The 21,585-nt window shown below is 50.7% G+C and overlaps 3 protein-coding genes across 3 annotated transcripts; all 3 read left to right on the top strand.

Annotated features, from left to right (window-relative positions):
• Nucleotides 1–1,789: 1,789 nt before the first annotated feature.
• On the top strand, nt 1,790–11,301 carry LOC146543821 (beta-keratin-related protein). Its single transcript, XM_085229606.1, has 2 exons — nt 1,790–2,059; nt 7,724–11,301. The coding sequence occupies exon 2, from the start codon at nt 10,730–10,732 to the stop codon at nt 11,057–11,059; it is 330 nt and encodes a 109-aa protein (XP_085085732.1). The 5' UTR covers nt 1,790–2,059; nt 7,724–10,729; the 3' UTR covers nt 11,060–11,301.
• Nucleotides 11,302–12,331: 1,030 nt separating this feature from the next.
• Nucleotides 12,332–16,391, top strand: LOC146543820 (beta-keratin-related protein). Its single transcript, XM_085229615.1, has one exon. It carries the CDS (start codon nt 15,820–15,822, stop codon nt 16,147–16,149), a length of 330 nt encoding a protein of 109 aa, XP_085085741.1. The 5' UTR covers nt 12,332–15,819; the 3' UTR covers nt 16,150–16,391.
• A 4,517-nt stretch (nt 16,392–20,908) lies between these two features.
• On the top strand, nt 20,909–21,279 carry LOC146543819 (beta-keratin-related protein). Its single transcript, XM_085229471.1, has one exon. The coding sequence runs from the start codon at nt 20,909–20,911 to the stop codon at nt 21,236–21,238; it is 330 nt and encodes a 109-aa protein (XP_085085597.1). The 3' UTR covers nt 21,239–21,279.
• Nucleotides 21,280–21,585: the final 306 nt, after the last annotated feature.

Genomic DNA, 21,585 nt, shown 5'->3' with positions numbered 1-21,585 from the left:
AAAGGAACTTGGAGTTAAGTACAGATACAGCAGGAGCTGGGGAACAGACTGCGTCGGATTTAAAGGAAGAAAGATTATTTGCCAACATAGGAGGAAAACATCTTACTCCTGAGTTGGGGTTAGACAACCACGCAAACAAGAGCAAAACTTGTGCATCTCTTTTGAAACAGCTGCTTAAAAATGCTGCAGCAATTAAACCCAAGAGCAATACTGCTGACAAAGGCACACCTTCATCTCATCCACCTGGCAGCATAACTAAAACATGCTGTAATTATCATTTGTTTCAGCTATTCTCTCCAGCATCTTAAAACATCATTCCTTCGTTTATCAATTCTTCCTCTTGTTATCAAAGTTCATGGTCCAAATGAGTGGCTGTGGTTTTTTTCCTGGTTGCAGTCATGTACATTACTGCTTATTTAGTATTACCCAATTTTACAGTACTGTTGAATGAATGCTCTCTCTCAGTGCATGATAAGTTCTTGCCATTTCTACTTTTTTGAAAACACGAGTAGTGAATGATTCTGAAAAACAACTCCATTAGTCCCTAAAAAAAAACAAAAAACAACAACAACAAAAACACATTTCACAAAAAATAGTTCTTCGTTATCTTTGTTCTCAGTATTTTACCATACAAGCAAAAATTGAAACGCCACATAAAGTACGTTAATGGAAAAGTCACTCAACTATCAAACTAATGAAAGCTAGAAATCACTGGAAGTCTCCCCAGGTCTGCATAGATATATTACGGAACACTTCAGTGGAGACGCATTTTAATTACATGATCTTAATTTTTTTTTTTTTTTTATGAAGACAAATTGAGATGCATTTTATCTAAGCATAATACTCTAAGTGAAGACAAGTGAACTGGACTACATATCGTTTTACAAAGTAGAGACCAGTAACAAAAACAAAGTCTTGTATTTTATGAAATAGACTGAACGTTACCGACACAAAGTTACTTCTTCAGTGAAAACAAGATTGTCAGAGTTTTACCTTAACTACAACAGCTTAAAAATAAGTAGTAACACAATTTTATTGCCTATATCAAATATGTAGACTTCCTTTTGCTTTACCTCAATTTCACTCAATAAGAAAAGGAACATCTAATGTGAAACAACACCACGTTTGGTTCACAAAAAGAAAAAACTTAAGAATCTAAAATCAAAGTAACATCGCTTGTTAGTTTGACAAGGTCGGCATCCTCTTACACATCTCCAGTGAAGTCTCATTGCTTACTCAACAGAGACAGAATAGATCCTACCATTTCCTCACTCCGTTTTAGAATACAAGACACCTATGAAAATATCCACCTTCATAACGAGGGCTATCCAGGACAGCTCTGCATTTTGGCCTCAAACCACTATTTTGCAAGAATCCTTACTGTTTCTGAGAACAATTCACAGAGCAAATTCTGTTAAAGTTCCTTTATACATCAGCCTCATAATGGAGGCTATTTGAAGACATTTCAAAATACATCACCAACTTTGACACACCGCAGAAACAGACACTGCCCGCTAACATACTTCTATTAACAGTTGTATCGCAGCTACCTCAACAATCAAAATTCACTTGAAACAAACATCACTAGAGCTTCCTTAAAAATACAGACGAGTCCTCCTAACTTTTACCTCTACCATTCAAAGTCACAAAAAGCAGAGTTCAACACTTACGTCAAGACAAACAAAATGAAGCTTGTAAACTCAGGGTCTCAGCAAGGATGTCACAACAAGCCACGGACAGTCGTATACGACTGCTAAATAGCCTTCGGAAGAAAGAACACCTAAGCAGATGGGTTTCCTTGGATGTGTTCCGGTGGCTTATCTGTGGGTAACCCAACAAATCAAGCTTCATCAGCTTGGTTCTTAAGAACTGGTCTCTCAATACCTTTTCCCTCTCCTTTCAGAAGAAATAATGACCTCGCTAAAGCTTAACAAGAACACAAACACTGTGAATTAAGTGGGTGGAATGACACTACAGCTGGTGCATCTTACAGGGCCAAGAGGATTGACCTGATCTTTCATCTTCTACACAAAAAAAGTCAGACTGTCAGCTTGTTGCCGTAAGTAATTCACACACTCTCCAGTTCTTTGTATGGTATGATGTCTTTCTTTGAAAGGGTTATCTCAGCATGTGAAATTGGACAATTCAGCTACACAGTAATGAAAGCCTTTCAAAGCTTCATGAAAAACTTCATTTAACCAGTGCATTGGATTAATCTACCCATGTTAGAACTTGAGCAATAACATTCTCATCTTGGTACGTTTGTCTTGTTTTTCTATTTTAGTTGAGAAATCAAGTCAAGCAACTAAAGCTGTGACAATAGGTATTACAGCCTCGCGATATAACAGCAGTAGAATTTAGATATCTACAGCTTCAGAACCACTGGAGATTTCACTGTGGATTCAAGATAAACCAAACATTAAAATCCCTCTCTCATTGTAACCTAGGAGAAAATGCATCTGCGTGATTCATTCCTTCCATTGACCTCAGTGACACTGAAGGGCCTAAAGCTTTAATGACAAAACTAGTCCAAGTCAAACACTGAATGATAATAGTAATAACGATAAAAACATTTCAGTGGGCAAAAGCTATGTATTCTTTTAGAACGCTGTAGCAATAGGGCAGATCAATACAAAGGGAGAATCAGCATGATAGAAAGGTGCTGTAAAGGAAGGGAAAAAGATTGCTTACCCGTATCAGAAGATAACGGGTACACAGGGGAAAGCTCCACAAGGGCAGGATCTCCAAGCACAGATCTGGCCCCAGTGGATGTGAGCCCTTAAATGGGGTCTAAGAGAGGTGTAGCCAGTCTCCACCCCTTTCAGTCACACAGCTGAATTGCCTTCACCTGTGCTTTCCCTAGGTGCTCAATCAGTTGTTCAGGCCGTGACTCAACAGTTCCCATACAAATGCGAATGCAATACAATTTAAAATGTAATCTCCAGCACAAGACCCAAAGATACCTTCTCCTCACAAGTTCACACAACAGTTCTTTCCCCAGTTCTGAACTCATCTGCATAACTCAAAAATGATTCTTGTTTCTTTACCATTAATTTAAAGGACACATCATCAATTTCCTTGGAAAGTTTAACTTTGAACTTTGCTCCTGCATACACGGATTCTTCTCTACAGAAATGAAGATCCCTTAAGCAAGCCAAAGGAAAACCCAAGCCCCTCTTTAGAATCCAAACCCAAAAGCACAGTATTCCACAGTTCCATTAAGCAGTATGAAACATGTTCTTTTTATCTCTCTTGTGGATAATCTCCTGCCAGATTTACTTCTCTGAGTGTTAAACGTCAGTCTGCGGTCTTCTGTAGTTCTGCTAGAGGACAGCGTAATTAAGCCATCTATAAAATGCTCTTCAACGCAATTGCCTTAACTCGATCCTACAGAAGCACTGGAGAATTTGTTGCCGTCACTATCAGTGACTGAAAACATCATCATAGAAAAGTCAAAATACAACCCTTTTTGCTACTTTTTTGTTTTAATGTTCTCAACCATTCATTTAAAATCTTTACGTCAGTGTATAGATTTAAAAAGTCTCAGAGATACCTCTTGAAAAAGATTAACAAGCAAATTAGAGGCAAACACATTTAAAGTAAAAGATGACCGCACTTAATACTTCCCAGGACTTGCCCATTCATACACACACTCACCCACGCAAGCGAAATGCTATAGTCTGACAGAGAACACAGTAGTGGCAGTGGAGTAGCACCAATAGAGACCGTAGCAAATGAGAGCAAGCCCAAATACAACAGCTGTAGCTGCAGCAACAAAGAAAAACGGCTTACCTTCGGAATACCTCCAATAGGCAGGAATCTCCAACAAGATACCCATACCTCTGCTGCCAACCCACAAACAAGGTCTAAGAAAGAGTATGACAACAGAAAGCGTAGCAAAATAATAGCAAAACAGCAAAGCCCAAGGCTGGAGCAAATCAGGATTTACCCACAACCAACAACGCCATAAATAAAGACACTACTTACCCTCAGAAGACCTCGTCTACTGAAGTATCTCCAACTAAAAGTGCCCTCACCCTTCCCTGAACAACCCTTAAATGAGGTCTGGAAAGGGGGGGAATCCTGGCTCCACTGCTTCCGGTCGTTCAGCGACATTGCGCGCACCTGAGCTCCACTGGGTTGGACCTACCTCCCCACCAGGAGCTCATCACTGCTTCAGGCCATGACTTAGCATTTCTGCTACACCCGGAAAGTAAAAACACACACAGATAAAAATATCTGCCAAAGAAACCTCCTTCAAAATTCCATTCCAAGAATTTACCGTTTATTTAGGACCTGTGGAGTCAAATGCTGCTTAACGAGACAACCCAGACACTCTAAATCAATGAGTTAATAAGTATTCTTTCCTCTGCAACCAACCATCTCAATTTCACGCTCGCAAAGATGTGTCCTTTTATCCTGTGGCGTGCGTGCGCAAACAAGACCAGTACGAGAGAATGGATGGAAGAATGCAGACGAGAGAAGAAGATTTTGTGAGAATCTAGGCAAAATCCAGTTAAGATAATTAACAGTGGGAAAAGTTCCTCCCTTAAAAAGGTCTAGTTTTTACTTAAAATTAGCATAGTAAAAATGATTCATAATATTGTAAGGTTGCAAATGGAAAGACGCACAATGGAAATGGGCAGTCCTATCTCGTTACACATGTGTTATTCAGGGAAGGAAAGAAACTGAGCTTAAATCTATGCTTTGCTGCTCACAGCGTTTGCTAGCTGGCAAATACATATTAACTGAGTGGAATACTTAGGGATTTGACATGTGTTAGCAAGGAGAGAGTTCATCGTTTGCTTTCCTTGCAGCTGCTCATATTCAGCCAACACACCCCTACTGTGATGTCAGTGGCATGAATGAGGGCCATACCCTAACTGACAGTTTAATCTCAGTCAATCTCCATTGGCTTCTCAGCTGAGGCTCCAACCTCCAGAACTGCGTGCTGCTCCTTCCCTAGTTTCCAAATCAGATAGGGAGGATTCTGCAACCATTAAACCCTGCACAAAGGTCCAAACTTACTTTCAACGCAGGTTTTTTATCACGTATTCACTACTGGTATAAGCCTTCAGCCAAAAGAACAGAATTGCCCGGTCCTTCGGGTGATTAAAACTGGGTTGTGCCCATAATAATTATTAACTGTCACAAAATGCCACCTTGGCACTGAAGAAAGGCATCCAAAATACGAGAAAATATTGCAACAGTACTTTGTCTTCCCCTCCTCTGGCTGGGAAGCTGGTCCGTTCAGCTTTCTGTCTCTTGCTGATACAATCATTTATATATAAACGGAAAACCTGTATGATCGAGTGCATTTTCTAGTCCAGTAGCCAAGTATCCATTCTGTGGGCTACTAAGTGATTTACACTGATTGAGTTTGCACTGTGTGCGACTCTTGCACACTTTATGCACTGGCTGTACAGAGAATGAAGCATGCTGATTATGCTCCAAATAGCAATGAAGCCACTAACTCTCAGTAAGGAAGGCAGAAACACAGCTGTTGCTTCATTACCTAAAAGAAACATCCGCTGTTTTGATCTCAAACTACTGTACATTGAAATAAATGCTAGATTCATAACAGTGAAGAACTGATCCATGAGTTGAAATAGTTTCTTTTGACAATAGTTAAGTGCTTGGGCTCCAGAGCTTGTATTCCAGAGCGAGGCCTCGCCTCAGATACAGGAAGACAGACAAAAATCCAGCTGAATATGAGTGACTTATGAGATGGAGCCACGAGGATGAAAAGTCTGGGGAAAAACAGATGAACTTCAGATTTGAAATCCAAAGACTTGTCTGAAACATCTTGCATTACTAAACTGAGTCCTGTCACAGGACACAGCCAAAACTGATTTGTTGTAAGGAACATGAGAAAATGACTGCAGAGGAATTACTTGATTAAAAAATTTTGCTTGAAAGCAATGCGTGGAGGTCACGTTATCCAAACACCTTTTTCACACAGTGCTAGCTTCACTTCAGGTTTTGAGATCCTTGGCCTTGTCTCATTCAATGTGCAAGGTCTGCTCTGAAAGTAATGCCTCCTGTTTTACAGCAGTGGGCCTTTACATGTACAGAAACAGACATTTAGCAGCACAGGAAACAGCTGCGGTTCTACAGATTGAGGGTGTCTGACTTGTGACCGCAGGACGCTGCATCCACAGCACTGCTGAGACTGCTTACGGGAAGATCTTAAAGCTAGGAGTGGAAAAGGAAGAAAATCAGAGGAGGATGAAGAACAAGCTTATTCTTCGATTCACTGAGCACGTACCATACAAAATACTTCTGCGTCTCATTGCGTTGCAGATATACTCCCATGCTGCATCACAGAATTAAGTAGAATCATAGAGCCATTAAGGTTGGAAAAGATCTCTAGCATCATCTAGTCCAACTGTCCTCCTACTACCAATGTTTCCCATTCAATCATGTTCCTTACATGTAACATTTCTTGAACACTTCCGGGGACAGTGGCTCAACCACCTGCCTGGGCATCCTCTGGCACAACTCAAAGCCATTCCCTCCATTTCTATCAGTAGTTACCCAGAAGAATAGGAGAGACCTGGAGAGACCTGTCGGAGCGCATCCAGAGGAGGGTCGCAAAACACCATTTCAAGGGACACGACACCTCTCCTGTAAGGATCGGTGGAAAGCTGGGGCTGCTCAACGTGGAGAAGAGAAGGCTCTGGGGAGACCTGATAGCAGCTTTTCAAGATCTAAAGGGAGGCTATAAGAAAGCAGAGGCCAGAGCCTTTTCTTTAGCAGGGTCTGCTGTGATAGGAAAAGGGGAAATGTTTTCAAACCGTGGATTAATTCAATGACACACCTTTGCTTCATAAACACTTCTGTATCAGCTGCCGTTTTGTCCGATTGCCCCTCCACTGACATCCGTCACGTGGCAACAAAGTGTAATGGAATAGTGGTGGGAAGATTCAGATGCTTCTGTCGTATCTCCACCATCCACCTCTGATGTCGTGGGACAACTTCTGGAGCAGCCCATATGCAGTACCATTACCTAGTTATATCACAGTACCTTTGAAAAACTGTTAGCTGAGCTTGTATTGGATGTTGTACATATACATATGTACTAGTGAATATACATATGCATGTTAAGCTCTAGCTATTTTTCTCTCAGTAAGAACATGCAAACAAGGACTGGCTTGTCATTGCAAACGTTTGACTTGTAGCAGCCACTGAAATCTCTCCTTACTGCACAAGCTGCCCACACACAAGGAATGCCAGAATTACCATCGCCATATTATGCACAGGGAACTGGATGTGCCAAATGCAGAGAAGAGAAGAAGAATCAAACTTTTCACACTTTGCGTTTACATCTTACAAATGTTTCATGATCTCTCATGATCCATACCCTTGCATTCTGTAAAATAATGCTTTCCTATGAATGATATGCAGGTTTCCCTTTGTTATGCTTTGAAAGCAGGTTTTCATTTCGTACCATAGCACAAATGCTAAGTCAGGGCTTGAAGTAGTGATTGAGCACCTGGTGGGAAAACAGGGACAGCCCATGAGAACTCAGGTGCATGCAGTGTGGTCTGAGTGACAGGAAGGGCTGGAGTCAGGGTCCACCCCTTCCCAGACCTCATTTAAGGGCTGGAGGTAGAAGGGAGGGTCCTTTTCGTAGGAGATGATTGTTTATTAAGGATCTTCTGAAAGAAGGTTGTAGATGGTTTTTTATTTTTAGTTTCTTTTCCTGTTCTCCCTTCTCTAGGTGTTGTTTTAGGAAAAATTTGATTTACTGAGACTTGAAGTACTGCTGTACTGCTACTTCTCTAGTGCTCTTCATTTCCAAGCCCTTCCCTTCTTCAGGCAAGAGCAAGTATGGGATATTGTGTAAAAGTAAGCAAACAATTACCGTGTTACCTTCGTGTCACCAAAATTTTGAGGAGCCCTCCACAGTGCCGAAAGGATGTGATTCTATGACTCTCTGATGAATTACAGGCTCCTCCGTCTGACTTCGGTACAAGGGAAGGTCGTGGAGCACGTTGTCTCGAGTGCCATCACACGGCACGTCGAGGACAACCCAATGATCACAGCCAGTCAGCACGGCTTTCTACGCACGGCAGCTCCTGCTTCACTAACCGGAGCTCCTCCCCGTTATCCTAGAAGGCCAGCACGGTGGGCGAGGAAAAGGCTGTGGAGCCCTGTTTAGCCGGACTTCAGCAAAGCGTTTGTTACTGATACAGGGGGGAGACTCGCTTGGAAGGAGAGCAACCCGCCATGGGAACAGAAGCCACCCACTCTCAAACCGTCTTCCTTCCTAAACATTCTGAGTGAGATGGGAGTGCGGGCATCAGGGCCCGTCCTCCTTTGACTGCTCTTTCACCAAGAGGAGCATGACAGCTCCTTTCAAGGCACTGCCAAGTGGTCGGGCAGGATGCCAATGGCTGTGACAACGCTGTGCAAAAAGCTGCATTTCTGCAGGAACGAGGACGGGAGGTTGTGCCTAGGGCCCTTAGCACGTCTCACTTCCTTTCCCGGCTGCCAAGGTGTGGATGGATGACTCAGAGTGAGGTGGAGCAGAAGCTCCTTACAGTGGCTCAGCACCTCCTGGTCAGTCGCAGGTGGCCTGCTAGGGCCGCCTTGCAATTAAAAGGCACTACCTGCGCCTCTCTGTCCCTTACCAAGAGAAAGGAAGCCAGGTTCTCTCTCCACGGTGCACGGCTGGAAAAAGAAGTGACTAGGGAAAGGGCCAAAGGCCGGTGTGGTCTGGCAAGGGAATGCTGAAGCAGACCCACTTGGTGGCGGCCCACTTCCAGGCATGACTCAGCAGCCTCCCTCCTTCATCAGGGCCTCCTGGTGCTCCAGCCTCTCCCCAGATGTGTAACGAGTAAATCCAGTTTGCTAAGGCACAGCCCGTGCCCTGCCCACAGAAAACACTCTGACCTTGCCCGAATAAGGGAAACAGCTGGAAGCCTTTGCAGGTCAGGAAAAAAAAAAGCGTGTGCTTTTTTCATCACGGCCGGGGGGAGCAGAGACTCGCCATGGAGCGACCTGACCCACTCCAGCTACAGTCTCGTTGTCTCCCTCCCTGCATACGCGCTGTGAAGCTTCTCTCCAGATCACGGGGGGCCTGGGCTGAACATCACCTTCCACCCTCAGCCGGGCATCTGAGTCTCCTGCAGACGCTTGCCTGTGCTCTGAGCTCCTCCGCAGCCTGCCGGCACCGCTCTTGCTCAGGGTCAGGCTCAGCCCGTCAGTGCAAGACGCTTGTGCGTTCCCTTCAGCAGTGCTCCACGCGCAAAGTCCGACCCAGCGGGGGCCATGATCTTCGGGAAGGGGAGGACATGTACAGCACCTGCGCACGGCCCGATTCTTCTGCAAGTCTTCACCAGCAATGGCAACGAGACCTCTCACGAGCGTCGGCCTGAGGAAGCAACAGAATTGCTATCAACCAGATTGCTTCAGCCTTACGCACCATGACCAGGGAGCTAAGCATTTCAGGTGAAGGAGGAATGTCTTTCATCTACCAGCAGAGCTTGGGAAGCCAAAATTACCCTTTCTGAAGGCGCCTTGTGTTTTTGCCACTTCAGCTCCCTCGGGGCCATCAGGCTCAGTATAAATAGGCGCCTCGTTTCCCAGCTGCTCTATTCCCTGCTTGGGCCTTGCTCTCCTCTGTGAAGCCAGTAAGTCCGCGCTCGCTTTGCCTTCTGTCTGCTCACTGGTCAGAACGCCTCCCGAGGAGGGGGGCTGCGTGCATTTTTCCTGCCTTGTCCTCCGCAAGCGGTCTGGGACTGCCAACCGTGCCTGTCTGTATTGGGGGAGGGGAACTGGGGAGCGTGGCTTTTCCATCTGAAACGGGGCGTTGGAGGGCTCCTTTGAAAGCCGTTTGAGGCCCTGGCTGTGCGGCCAGAAATTTTAACCAGTGCCTTGGCCTCTTCTTCCACCGTCCTTGAGGCACCTTTTGCATTAGTAGCACGGCGTGGAATTTGCTCACGAGAGCTACTCCCACCAGAGATGCCTTCTCTGTATACGTAGTGGCTTCTGTCTTCAGTAGCCCTGTAGCGCTTGGCTCGCACTTGTCTCCTTCTGAAAGAAGCGGGGGGGAGTGACGGGGACAGAAGGGCAGAGCTGTGGAAGGAGAAGGAGAGCTTTTTTTAGAGGGAAAAGCCGTAGAGGGAACAAGTTGAGGTCTTGCCTCTGGAAGAATAAGTAACCACCAGCAGGGAAGAAGGGCTCACGAGCAGGACCTCCACAGACTGATGCTGAGAGCGATGCTTCTCTGTTGCACCGCAGAAGAACATCTTTCCCCGACTGAGGCAATAGCAGCAAGGATAAACTCATCCCCCCTGAAAGAGTTGGCATCCTCTTCATCATTCCGACCTCAGGATGCGGTGAGATGAGGAGCCTCATCTCACAGCTGAAAATTCCAGGCCAGCCTTCAAGGCTGACTAGAATGATGGTTGTGGGTTGTGAGGGAAACGTCCTTGCAGACTGGACATGGACCCTTGGTCATGGAGCAAGCGCGGGTTGGAGAGGGCCTGCCCTGGAAAGGAGCTTCACTTGGACAGGAGGAGCTTCCCTCCCTGCCATCATCCCTAAACTACCCACAAATACCCACCCCAAGCCTACCCAAATATTCACAAACACCCCCTCAGCAGCCACGGCAGGGCCTTCAACTCTTGGCTCGTGACACCAGAGCGCGCTGAGAGACAGCTCGAGCCCTCAGCTCACTCTCGCCTCCATCTTGCAGAGTCACCCCCCGCCTCCGCCAGACATGTCGTGCTACAGCCCGTGCCAGACAGCCGCCTGCGGCCCAGCCCCGCTTGCCAACAGCTGCAACGAGCCGTGTGTCCTTCGTTGTGCCGACTCCAGCGTTGCGATCCAGCCCCCACCAGTCGTGGTGACGCTGCCGGGCCCAATCCTCAGCTCCTTCCCTCAGAGCACAGCCGTGGGATCCACAGCGTCCGCTGCCGTGGGGAGCTCTCTCAGCGCTGGCAGTGTGCCCATCGGTGCTGGGGGCTCCCTGGGCCTGGGGGGCTTTGGGTGGTCAGGGCTGGGCCGTGGGCTCTGTGGGACTCTGGGACGTGGCAATCTCTTCTGCTAAAGCCCATGGATCACCTGCCTGTGCATGAGCACCACGGGCCTTGAAGGCAGCCCTGGAGCCAGCCCTGAGGGCATGGCCACGCTCTGCAGAGGAGCCGAGTTCCCACCAACTTCTCCTCCTCATCGCCCGCCCTCTTCCCCCTGCTTACCATCCGTGCTCTTCTGCTATCACTGAGCTTTGCAGAATGTCCAAAGGGCATTGCTGAAGCTCTCAGCTGGTGCATGTTCCTCTCCTTTTCTCATTAAAGACATTGAGCATCAGCTTTGGAAACGAGTCTCCTTTCATTCTTCCTCCTTCCCCAGCCCCCGCCAGCGCAGTATGCAACAGACTTTGTCCCCTGGCAAAACTCTGGGGGACTCCGTAGTTCTGGGCTTTGATAGTGCAGTGTCTTCCCTTCCTCGCAAGGGACATAAGATCATTCCATGCTGAGAGCTCTCTGGGAAGGACAATCATTGCTCACTGGCACCTCTCAGGAGCCACGCAGCAAAGTGTGAAGGGAGACCGCATTTTCTGTGCCGAGTTCCTGGGCTGCTTTCACTGCTGCAGGGATATGAGAACCTCCTGCGGCAGTAAGAACCGATGCCGGCTCACGCTACTTTGGTAGGAAACGTTTTTGTATCGAGCCAGAAAGTCAACTCAAGGAATATCACCCATTCACAAGACAGTCAGCTTTCCAACTCCTTCTCCACAAGGGCCCAAGCCAGCTGTCCCGGGACACTGAAAAGCACAGAAAGCCGGGAGGCATGAAACAGGCGATCTCCCGCACTCCATTTTGGGAGGGAGAAAGACACTGAGTCTGTTTACCGTCTCCTTCACAAAGAGGAGAATTTGACCAAGGAAGAAACGCCTGAGCTTGACAAAGCTAGTTGGGAAGGGCCAAATTCTCTTTTGCGGGGGAAACCGAGTCCCATCGTGATCCATCTCTTCCCAGGACAATCGCAAGCCTATGGTTGAGAAGGCAAGAGCGTGGCTGGAACAGGAACGGTGCCTGGGAGAGATCAGCATGCAAGTGCTTCTGGTCCCAGCTCCACAGCTTGTGGATTGCTCCTTTTCCTTTTTTGTTTTTTTCTTTCTTCTTGTGTGTGTGTGTGCGTGTGTTTGTGCGCGTGTGCGCGCGCGTGTTGTGCAGGAGAAAACTCAACCAAGCGGAGCAGAAAGAGTAACAGAAGTAACGCAGAGTAGCAGAACTGTGGAGGTTCGAAGGGACCTCTTGAGGCTTGTCAGTCCGAGCCAGCTGCTGAAGCAAGATCAACTTGAGCTGGTTGGTGGGGACGTAGTCCAGTCAGGTGTCAGTATCTCAAAGGATGACAACTCCACAGCTTCTCGGGGCCATCCTTTCCATTCCTTGGCCAGCCTCACTTTAAAACAGTGGGTTTTGGTGTTGAGATGGATGTCTGCAGCTATCGCTGGGCTGCGACACAACTTCATTTCATTAAGGGACCAACTTCAATGCCTCGCCACAAATGCACGCGTCAGGAGAAATAAGCAGGGGGGAATGGGAATTTTTAGCCCAGGCTCAGCACTATGAGATCGTAGGCCTCAGCGAGACGTGATGGGACGGCTTTCATGACCGGAGTGCAGACACAGGCAGGGAAGGACAGGAGGCAAGGGAGCCCTCTGTGTTACAGAAGGGCTGGACTGGATGCAACTTAGTTGTCGTGATGAAAAGGGGCCAAGCGTCGCTGCGCAGGAGTCAGGCAAAAGACCAGCGTGGCAGAAATTGTGACAGGGCTACGGGATCGACCAGCCAACCGGCACAAAGAAGCAGATGGAAGAGTCTACCCAATTAAGATAAGGAGAGAGAACAAATGGGCTACTGACGGTAAAAGAATGTAAGACAAAGGTCAGGCTGGACGGGGCTCTGAGCACGCGATCGAGTTTTAGATGTCCCTGTTGATTGCAATGGAGTTGGACTAGATGACCTCTAAAGCTCCCTTCCAACTCAAATGATTCCATGATTCTATGACTCTCCGATGAATTACAGGCTCCTCCGTCTGACTTCGGTACAAGGGAAGGTCGTGGAGCACGTTGTCTCGAGTGCCATCACACGGCGCGTCGAGGACAACCCAATGATCACAGCCAGTCAGCACGGCTTTCTACGCACGGCAGCTCCTGCTTCACTAACCGGAGCTCCTCCCAGTTATCCTAGAAGGCCAGCACGGTGGGCGAGGAAAAGGCTGTGGAGCCCTGTTTAGCCGGACTTCAGCAAAGCGTTTGTTACTGATACAGGGGGGAGACTCGCTTGGAAGGAGAGCAACCCGCCATGGGAACAGAAGCCACCCACTCTCAAACCGTCTTCCTTCCTAAACATTCTGAGTGAGATGGGAGTGCGGGCATCAGGGCCCGTCCTCCTTTGACTGCTCTTTCACCAAGAGGAGCATGACAGCTCCTTTCAAGGCACTGCCAAGTGGTCGGGCAGGATGCCAATGGCTGTGACAACGCTGTGCAAAAAGCTGCATTTCTGCAGGAACGAGGACGGGAGGTTGTGCCTAGGGCCCTTAGCACGTCTCACTTCCTTTCCCGGCTGCCAAGGTGTGGATGGATGACTCAGAGTGAGGTGGAGCAGAAGCTCCTTACAGTGGCTCAGCACCTCCTGGTCAGTCGCAGGTGGCCTGCTAGGGCCGCCTTGCAATTAAAAGGCACTACCTGCGCCTCTCTGTCCCTTACCAAGAGAAAGGAAGCCAGGTTCTCTCTCCACGGTGCACGGCTGGAAAAAGAAGTGACTAGGGAAAGGGCCAAAGGCCGGTGTGGTCTGGCAAGGGAATGCTGAAGCAGACCCACTTGGTGGCGGCCCACTTCCAGGCATGACTCAGCAGCCTCCCTCCTTCATCAGGGCCTCCTGGTGCTCCAGCCTCTCCCCAGATGTGTAACGAGTAAATCCAGTTTGCTAAGGCACAGCCCGTGCCCTGCCCACAGAAAACACTCTGACCTTGCCCGAATAAGGGAAACAGCTGGAAGCCTTTGCAGGTCAGGAAAAAAAAAAGCGTGTGCTTTTTTCATCACGGCCGGGGGGAGCAGAGACTCGCCATGGAGCGACCTGACCCACTCCAGCTACAGTCTCGTTGTCTCCCTCCCTGCATACGCGCTGTGAAGCTTCTCTCCAGATCACGGGGGGCCTGGGCTGAACATCACCTTCCACCCTCAGCCGGGCATCTGAGTCTCCTGCAGACGCTTGCCTGTGCTCTGAGCTCCTCCGTAGCCTGCCGGCACCGCTCTTGCTCAGGGTCAGGCTCAGCCCGTCAGTGCAAGACGCTTGTGCGTTCCCTTCAGCAGTGCTCCACGCGCAAAGTCCGACCCAGCGGGGGCCATGATCTTCGGGAAGGGGAGGACATGTACAGCACCTGCGCACGGCCCGATTCTTCTGCAAGTCTTCACCAGCAATGGCAACGAGACCTCTCACGAGCGTCGGCCTGAGGAAGCAACAGAATTGCTATCAACCAGATTGCTTCAGCCTTACGCACCATGACCAGGGAGCTAAGCATTTCAGGTGAAGGAGGAATGTCTTTCATCTACCAGCAGAGCTTGGGAAGCCAAAATTACCCTTTCTGAAGGCGCCTTGTGTTTTTGCCACTTCAGCTCCCTCGGGGCCATCAGGCTCAGTATAAATAGGCGCCTCGTTTCCCAGCTGCTCTATTCCCTGCTTGGGCCTTGCTCTCCTCTGTGAAGCCAGTAAGTCCGCGCTCGCTTTGCCTTCTGTCTGCTCACTGGTCAGAACGCCTCCCGAGGAGGGGGGCTGCGTGCATTTTTCCTGCCTTGTCCTCCGCAAGCGGTCTGGGACTGCCAACCGTGCCTGTCTGTATTGGGGGAGGGGAACTGGGGAGCGTGGCTTTTCCATCTGAAACGGGGCGTTGGAGGGCTCCTTTGAAAGCCGTTTGAGGCCCTGGCTGTGCGGCCAGAAATTTTAACCAGTGCCTTGGCCTCTTCTTCCACCGTCCTTGAGGCACCTTTTGCATTAGTAGCACGGCGTGGAATTTGCTCACGAGAGCTACTCCCACCAGAGATGCCTTCTCTGTATACGTAGTGGCTTCTGTCTTCAGTAGCCCTGTAGCGCTTGGCTCGCACTTGTCTCCTTCTGAAAGAAGCGGGGGGGAGTGACGGGGACAGAAGGGCAGAGCTGTGGAAGGAGAAGGAGAGCTTTTTTTAGAGGGAAAAGCCGTAGAGGGAACAAGTTGAGGTCTTGCCTCTGGAAGAATAAGTAACCACCAGCAGGGAAGAAGGGCTCACGAGCAGGACCTCCACAGACTGATGCTGAGAGCGATGCTTCTCTGTTGCACCGCAGAAGAACATCTTTCCCCGACTGAGGCAATAGCAGCAAGGATAAACTCATCCCCCCTGAAAGAGTTGGCATCCTCTTCATCATTCCGACCTCAGGATGCGGTGAGATGAGGAGCCTCATCTCACAGCTGAAAATTCCAGGCCAGCCTTCAAGGCTGACTAGAATGATGGTTGTGGGTTGTGAGGGAAACGTCCTTGCAGACTGGACATGGACCCTTGGTCATGGAGCAAGCGCGGGTTGGAGAGGGCCTGCCCTGGAAAGGAGCTTCACTTGGACAGGAGGAGCTTCCCTCCCTGCCATCATCCCTAAACTACCCACAAATACCCACCCCAAGCCTACCCAAATACTCACAAACACCCCCTCAGCAGCCACGGCAGGGCCTTCAACTCTTGGCTCGTGACACCAGAGCGCGCTGAGAGACAGCTCGAGCCCTCAGCTCACTCTCGCCTCCATCTTGCAGAGTCACCCCCCGCCTCCGCCAGACATGTCGTGCTACAGCCCGTGCCAGACAGCCGCCTGCGGCCCAGCCCCGCTTGCCAACAGCTGCAACGAGCCGTGTGTCCTTCGTTGTGCCGACTCCAGCGTTGCGATCCAGCCCCCACCAGTCGTGGTGACGCTGCCGGGCCCAATCCTCAGCTCCTTCCCTCAGAGCACAGCCGTGGGATCCACAGCGTCCGCTGCCGTGGGGAGCTCTCTCAGCGCTGGCAGTGTGCCCATCGGTGCTGGGGGCTCCCTGGGCCTGGGGGGCTTTGGGTGGTCAGGGCTGGGCCGTGGGCTCTGTGGGACTCTGGGACGTGGCAATCTCTTCTGCTAAAGCCCATGGATCACCTGCCTGTGCATGAGCACCACGGGCCTTGAAGGCAGCCCTGGAGCCAGCCCTGAGGGCATGGCCACGCTCTGCAGAGGAGCCGAGTTCCCACCAACTTCTCCTCCTCATCGCCCGCCCTCTTCCCCCTGCTTACCATCCGTGCTCTTCTGCTATCACTGAGCTTTGCAGAATGTCCAAAGGGCATTGCTGAAGCTCTCAGCTGGTGCATGTTCCTCTCCTTTTCTCATTAAAGACATTGAGCATCAGCTTTGGAAACGAGTCTCCTTTCATTCTTCCTCCTTCCCCAGCCCCCGCCAGCGCAGTATGCAACAGACTTTGTCCCCTGGCAAAACTCTGGGGGACTCCGTAGTTCTGGGCTTTGATAGTGCAGTGTCTTCCCTTCCTCGCAAGGGACATAAGATCATTCCATGCTGAGAGCTCTCTGGGAAGGACAATCATTGCTCACTGGCACCTCTCAGGAGCCACGCAGCAAAGTGTGAAGGGAGACCGCATTTTCTGTGCCGAGTTCCTGGGCTGCTTTCACTGCTGCAGGGATATGAGAACCTCCTGCGGCAGTAAGAACCGATGCTGGCTCACGCTACTTTGGTAGGAAACGTTTTTGTATCGAGCCAGAAAGTCAACTCAAGGAATATCACCCATTCACAAGACAGTCAGCTTTCCAACTCCTTCTCCACAAGGGCCCAAGCCAGCTGTCCCGGGACACTGAAAAGCACAGAAAGCCGGGAGGCATGAAACAGGCGATCTCCCGCACTCCATTTTGGGAGGGAGAAAGACACTGAGTCTGTTTACCGTCTCCTTCACAAAGAGGAGAATTTGACCAAGGAAGAAACGCCTGAGCTTGACAAAGCTAGTTGGGAAGGGCCAAATTCTCTTTTGCGGGGGAAACCGAGTCCCATCGTGATCCATCTCTTCCCAGGACAATCGCAAGCCTATGGTTGAGAAGGCAAGAGCGTGGCTGGAACAGGAACGGTGCCTGGGAGAGATCAGCATGCAAGTGCTTCTGGTCCCAGCTCCACAGCTTGTGGATTGCTCCTTTTCCTTTTTTGTTTTTTTCTTTCTTCTTGTGTGTGTGTGTGCGTGTGTTTGTGCGCGTGTGCGCGCGCGTGTTGTGCAGGAGAAAACTCAACCAAGCGGAGCAGAAAGAGTAACAGAAGTAACGCAGAGTAGCAGAACTGTGGAGGTTCGAAGGGACCTCTTGAGGCTTGTCAGTCCGAGCCACCTGCTGAAGCAAGATCAACTTGAGCTGGTTGGTGGGGACGTAGTCCAGTCAGGTGTCAGTATCTCAAAGGATGACAACTCCACAGCTTCTCGGGGCCATCCTTTCCATTCCTTGGCCAGCCTCACTTTAAAACAGTGGGTTTTGGTGTTGAGATGGATGTCTGCAGCTATCGCTGGGCTGCGACACAACTTCATTTCATTAAGGGACCAACTTCAATGCCTCGCCACAAATGCACGCGTCAGGAGAAATAAGCAGGGGGGAATGGGAATTTTTAGCCCAGGCTCAGCACTATGAGATCGTAGGCCTCAGCGAGACGTGATGGGACGGCTTTCATGACCGGAGTGCAGACACAGGCAGGGAAGGACAGGAGGCAAGGGAGCCCTCTGTGTTACAGAAGGGCTGGACTGGATGCAACTTAGTTGTCGTGATGAAAAGGGGCCAAGCGTTGCTGCGCAGGAGTCAGGCAAAAGACCAGCGTGGCAGAAATTGTGACAGGGCTACGGGATCGACCAGCCAACCGGCACAAAGAAGCAGATGGAAGAGTCTACCCAATTAAGATAAGGAGAGAGAACAAATGGGCTACTGACGGTAAAAGAATGTAAGACAAAGGTCAGGCTGGACGGGGCTCTGAGCACGCGATCGAGTTTTAGATGTCCCTGTTGATTGCAATGGAGTTGGACTAGATGACCTCTAAAGCTCCCTTCCAACTCAAATGATTCCATGATTCTATGACTCTCCGATGAATTACAGGCTCCTCCGTCTGACTTCGGTACAAGGGAAGGTCGTGGAGCACGTTGTCTCGAGTGCCATCACACGGCGCGTCGAGGACAACCCAATGATCACAGCCAGTCAGCACGGCTTTCTACGCACGGCAGCTCCTGCTTCACTAACCGGAGCTCCTCCCAGTTATCCTAGAAGGCCAGCACGGTGGGCGAGGAAAAGGCTGTGGAGCCCTGTTTAGCCGGACTTCAGCAAAGCGTTTGTTACTGATACAGGGGGGAGACTCGCTTGGAAGGAGAGCAACCCGCCATGGGAACAGAAGCCACCCACTCTCAAACCGTCTTCCTTCCTAAACATTCTGAGTGAGATGGGAGTGCGGGCATCAGGGCCCGTCCTCCTTTGACTGCTCTTTCACCAAGAGGAGCATGACAGCTCCTTTCAAGGCACTGCCAAGTGGTCGGGCAGGATGCCAATGGCTGTGACAACGCTGTGCAAAAAGCTGCATTTCTGCAGGAACGAGGACGGGAGGTTGTGCCTAGGGCCCTTAGCACGTCTCACTTCCTTTCCCGGCTGCCAAGGTGTGGATGGATGACTCAGAGTGAGGTGGAGCAGAAGCTCCTTACAGTGGCTCAGCACCTCCTGGTCAGTCGCAGGTGGCCTGCTAGGGCCGCCTTGCAATTAAAAGGCACTACCTGCGCCTCTCTGTCCCTTACCAAGAGAAAGGAAGCCAGGTTCTCTCTCCACGGTGCACGGCTGGAAAAAGAAGTGACTAGGGAAAGGGCCAAAGGCCGGTGTGGTCTGGCAAGGGAATGCTGAAGCAGACCCACTTGGTGGCGGCCCACTTCCAGGCATGACTCAGCAGCCTCCCTCCTTCATCAGGGCCTCCTGGTGCTCCAGCCTCTCCCCAGATGTGTAACGAGTAAATCCAGTTTGCTAAGGCACAGCCCGTGCCCTGCCCACAGAAAACACTCTGACCTTGCCCGAATAAGGGAAACAGCTGGAAGCCTTTGCAGGTCAGGAAAAAAAAAAGCGTGTGCTTTTTTCATCACGGCCGGGGGGAGCAGAGACTCGCCATGGAGCGACCTGACCCACTCCAGCTACAGTCTCGTTGTCTCCCTCCCTGCATACGCGCTGTGAAGCTTCTCTCCAGATCACGGGGGGCCTGGGCTGAACATCACCTTCCACCCTCAGCCGGGCATCTGAGTCTCCTGCAGACGCTTGCCTGTGCTCTGAGCTCCTCCGCAGCCTGCCGGCACCGCTCTTGCTCAGGGTCAGGCTCAGCCCGTCAGTGCAAGACGCTTGTGCGTTCCCTTCAGCAGTGCTCCACGCGCAAAGTCCGACCCAGCGGGGGCCATGATCTTCGGGAAGGGGAGGACATGTACAGCACCTGCGCACGGCCCGATTCTTCTGCAAGTCTTCACCAGCAATGGCAACGAGACCTCTCACGAGCGTCGGCCTGAGGAAGCAACAGAATTGCTATCAACCAGATTGCTTCAGCCTTACGCACCATGACCAGGGAGCTAAGCATTTCAGGTGAAGGAGGAATGTCTTTCATCTACCAGCAGAGCTTGGGAAGCCAAAATTACCCTTTCTGAAGGCGCCTTGTGTTTTTGCCACTTCAGCTCCCTCGGGGCCATCAGGCTCAGTATAAATAGGCGCCTCGTTTCCCAGCTGCTCTATTCCCTGCTTGGGCCTTGCTCTCCTCTGTGAAGCCAGTAAGTCCGCGCTCGCTTTGCCTTCTGTCTGCTCACTGGTCAGAATGCCTCCCGAGGAGGGGGGCTGCGTGCATTTTTCCTGCCTTGTCCTCCGCAAGCGGTCTGGGACTGCCAACCGTGCCTGTCTGTATTGGGGGAGGGGAACTGGGGAGCGTGGCTTTTCCATCTGAAACGGGGCGTTGGAGGGCTCCTTTGAAAGCCGTTTGAGGCCCTGGCTGTGCGGCCAGAAATTTTAACCAGTGCCTTGGCCTCTTCTTCCACCGTCCTTGAGGCACCTTTTGCATTAGTAGCACGGCGTGGAATTTGCTCACGAGAGCTACTCCCACCAGAGATGCCTTCTCTGTATACGTAGTGGCTTCTGTCTTCAGTAGCCCTGTAGCGCTTGGCTCGCACTTGTCTCCTTCTGAAAGAAGCGGGGGGAGTGACGGGGACAGAAGGGCAGAGCTGTGGAAGGAGAAGGAGAGCTTTTTTTAGAGGGAAAAGCCGTAGAGGGAACAAGTTGAGGTCTTGCCTCTGGAAGAATAAGTAACCACCAGCAGGGAAGAAGGGCTCATGAGCAGGACCTCCACAGACTGATGCTGAGAGCGATGCTTCTCTGTTGCACCGCAGAAGAACATCTTTCCCCGACTGAGGCAATAGCAGCAAGGATAAACTCATCCCCCCTGAAAGAGTTGGCATCCTCTTCATCATTCCGACCTCAGGATGCGGTGAGATGAGGAGCCTCATCTCACAGCTGAAAATTCCAGGCCAGCCTTCAAGGCTGACTAGAATGATGGTTGTGGGTTGTGAGGGAAACGTCCTTGCAGACTGGACATGGACCCTTGGTCATGGAGCAAGCGCGGGTTGGAGAGGGCCTGCCCTGGAAAGGAGCTTCACTTGGACAGGAGGAGCTTCCCTCCCTGCCATCATCCCTAAACTACCCACAAATACCCACCCCAAGCCTACCCAAATACTCACAAACACCCCCTCAGCAGCCACGGCAGGGCCTTCAACTCTTGGCTCGTGACACCAGAGCGCGCTGAGAGACAGCTCGAGCCCTCAGCTCACTCTCGCCTCCATCTTGCAGAGTCACCCCCCGCCTCCGCCAGACATGTCATGCTACAGCCCGTGCCAGACAGCCGCCTGCGGCCCAGCCCCGCTTGCCAACAGCTGCAACGAGCCGTGTGTCCTTCGTTGTGCCGACTCCAGCGTTGCGATCCAGCCCCCACCAGTCGTGGTGACGCTGCCGGGCCCAATCCTCAGCTCCTTCCCTCAGAGCACAGCCGTGGGATCCACAGCGTCCGCTGCCGTGGGGAGCTCTCTCAGCGCTGGCAGTGTGCCCATCGGTGCTGGGGGCTCCCTGGGCCTGGGGGGCTTTGGGTGGTCAGGGCTGGGCCGTGGGCTCTGTGGGACTCTGGGACGTGGCAATCTCTTCTGCTAAAGCCCATGGATCACCTGCCTGTGCATGAGCACCACGGGCCTTGAAGGCAGCCATGGAGCCAGCCCTGAGGGCATGGCCACGCTCTGCAGAGGAGCCGAGTTCCCATCAACTTCTCCTCCTCATCGCCCGCCCTCTTCCCCCTGCTTACCATCCGTGCTCTTCTGCTATCACTGAGCTTTGCAGAATGTCCAAAGGGCATTGCTGAAGCTCTCAGCTGGTGCATGTTCCTCTCCTTTTCTCATTAAAGACATTGAGCATCAGCTTTGGAAACGAGTCTCCTTTCATTCTTCCTCCTTCCCCAGCCCCCGCCAGCGCAGTATGCAACAGACTTTGTCCCCTGGCAAAAC

Source organism: Meleagris gallopavo, chromosome 8, assembly GCF_905368555.1.
Source record: "Meleagris gallopavo chromosome 8, MGAL_WU_HG_1.1, whole genome shotgun sequence".
NCBI classification, from domain to species: Eukaryota; Metazoa; Chordata; class Aves; order Galliformes; family Phasianidae; genus Meleagris; species Meleagris gallopavo.
Note: the sequence above shows the minus strand (reverse complement) of the source record. Positions and strands in the feature narration are given on the sequence as shown.

Coding starts and splice junctions, on each gene's coding strand:
- LOC146543819 (XM_085229471.1), top strand. CDS start 20,909: ATGTCATGCTACAGCCCGTGCCAGACAGCCGCCTGCGGCCCAGCCCCG.
- LOC146543820 (XM_085229615.1), top strand. CDS start 15,820: ATGTCGTGCTACAGCCCGTGCCAGACAGCCGCCTGCGGCCCAGCCCCG.
- LOC146543821 (XM_085229606.1), top strand. CDS start 10,730: ATGTCGTGCTACAGCCCGTGCCAGACAGCCGCCTGCGGCCCAGCCCCG.